Source organism: Sesamum indicum, linkage group LG4 (genome assembly GCF_000512975.1).
Source record: "Sesamum indicum cultivar Zhongzhi No. 13 linkage group LG4, S_indicum_v1.0, whole genome shotgun sequence".
NCBI classification, from domain to species: domain Eukaryota; kingdom Viridiplantae; phylum Streptophyta; class Magnoliopsida; order Lamiales; family Pedaliaceae; genus Sesamum; species Sesamum indicum.
Window position 1 is genome coordinate 4,541,563 of NC_026148.1, and position 2,329 is coordinate 4,543,891.

The following is a 2,329-nucleotide window of genomic DNA, read 5'->3' on the forward strand; positions in this document are numbered from 1 at the left end:
TGGAGCACAAGTTACTCAGGGACAGACCCAGGCAAGGATATATAACATTACTAGAGAGGAAGCCCCAGCATCGAATGACGTGATATCAGGTACGATATTGTTATATGACATTGCGGCTTATGTTTTGATTGATCCTGGCTCTACACATTCATATATTTCATCCGAATTTGCATCTAAAATACCGGGAGAGAATAGTCCGTTGGGATGTAATTTGATGGTTTATTTGCCCGTGGGAGGGGGTGTGATAGTGAACAGTGTTAGAAAAGGGAGTTTAGTGAGAATCGGAGATGTAAATTTACCTGTAGACCTTATAGTGCTGGATTTGAAGGAGTTTGATGTGATTCTGGGGATGGATTGGTTAGCGCAACATAAAGCAATAGTTGACTGTTATAAAAAGGAAGTAATGATCGAATGTTCTGGCGAATCAAAAGTAATATTGGTGGGGGATCGTCAGGTAGTACCAATTTGTGTAATATCAGCTATGGAGGCAAGACGATTGATGTTAGAGGGTTGTGAAGCATATCTAGCCCATGTGGTAGATACCGAAAAGGTTAATCCCACGTTGGAAGAAATCCCGGTAGTGAGAGACTTCCCTGAAGTATTTCCTGATGACTTACCAGGATTGCCACCGCATAGGGAAGTGGATTTTGCCATAGAAACTCTTCCAGGAGTTGCCCCAATTTCTATTGCGCCGTACAGAATGGCTCCAGTGGAATTACACGAGCTCAAAAAGCAAATTGAAGAATTATTGGGGAAAGGGTTTATCAGGCCAAGTACTTCGCCGTGGGGAGCACCAGTGCTGTTTGTGAAAAAGAAAGATGGGAGCATGAGGTTATGCATCGACTACCGCCAATTAAACAGAGTAACAGTAAAGAATAAATATCCACTGCCGAGGATTGATGACCTGTTAGACCAGTTAAAGGGAGCTACAATATTTTCAAAGATCGATTTGAGGTCTGGTTATTGGCAGTTGAGGATAGCAGAGAATGACATACCGAAGACAGCTTTCCGTACTCGTTATGGTCATTATGAGTTTCTGGTGATGCCTTTTGGGTTAACAAATGCACCAGCGGCATTCATGGCATTAATGAACCGTACATTTCAGGAATATCTGGATCACTTCATTATTGTATTTATAGATGACATTTTGGTATACTCGAAGGATAGAGATGAGCATGAGCAACATTTGAGGATAGTCTTACAGATTTTGAAAGAGAAGGAATTATATGCTAAGTTAAGCAAATGTGAATTTTGGGTAAATCAGGTGGTTTTCCTTGGGCATGTAGTATCTGGTGATGGGGTTATGCCTGATCCTTCAAAAGTAAAAGCTATTATGGAGTGGAGGGTGCCAAAGAATGCTACTGAAGTCCGAAGCTTCTTAGGCTTGGCTGGAATTACAGGAGTTTGTTGAGGGTTTCTCTATAATTGCCGGTCCTCTAACCAAGTTGCTAAGAAAGGGGGTAGAATTTCAGTGGACGGAACAGTGTCAACAAAGTTTTGATGAGTTGAAGAAGAGGCTGACCTCCAATCCGATTTTGGTTTTTCCATCTGCTAGCGGTGGATATATAGTGTATACAGATGCTTCTAAACGGGGTTTGGGATGTGTGTTGATGCAAAACGGAAAGGTAATTGCTTATGCGTCCCGTCAATTGAGGAACCATGGATTAAATTATCCTACACATGACTTGGAGTTAGCCGCGATTGTGCATGCACTGAAGATCTGGAGACATTACTTGTACGGAGAAAAATTTCAGATCCTTACTGACCATAAAAGTTTGAAATATATCTTGACACAAAAGGAATTGAATTTGAGACAGAGAAGGTGGATAGAATTGCTGAAGGATTATGATTGCACTATTGACTTCCATCCAGAGAAAGCGAACGTGGTAGCAGATGCTTTGAGTAGAAAGAGTTCAAGTATATTAGCCAATCTGGGGAGTCACAATCAGACATTGCTGCTGGAGATGAGGTCTATGAATACGAAACTAGAGGTTGATCAGGTAGCGGGTTTATTGGCAGCCTTGCAAATTAAACCAGACTTTGTGGATCAGATCAAAGAAGCACAGACTCGAGATGCTTTCTTATTACGAATGTTGGAAAGAATAAGACTTGGTAAGAAAACAAATTTTTCAATAAGAGGTGATGGAGTACTAGTGAATGGGGGACGAGTTTGTGTGCCTGATACAGATGGGTTACGCGAAGCAATTTTGCAGGAAGCTCACAATTCACCATACACCAGCAGGTGCGACCTCTATCAATACCAGAATGGAAGTGGGAGAAGATCACTATGGATTTTGTCGTGGGGTTGCCACGAACATTCAGATCAGAA

The 2,329-nt window shown here is 41.7% G+C and overlaps 1 protein-coding gene across 1 annotated transcript in view; it reads left to right on the forward strand.

Annotated features, from left to right (window-relative positions):
* The window catches only part of LOC110011886, an 11,236-nt gene that overhangs the window by 1,019 nt on the left and 7,888 nt on the right, over nt 1-2,329 (forward strand). The window contains 3 exon segments of the mRNA XM_020693471.1: nt 657-674; nt 677-1,392; nt 1,394-2,242. Of these exon segments, the coding sequence (XP_020549130.1) occupies nt 657-674; nt 677-1,392; nt 1,394-2,242 (1,583 nt within the window).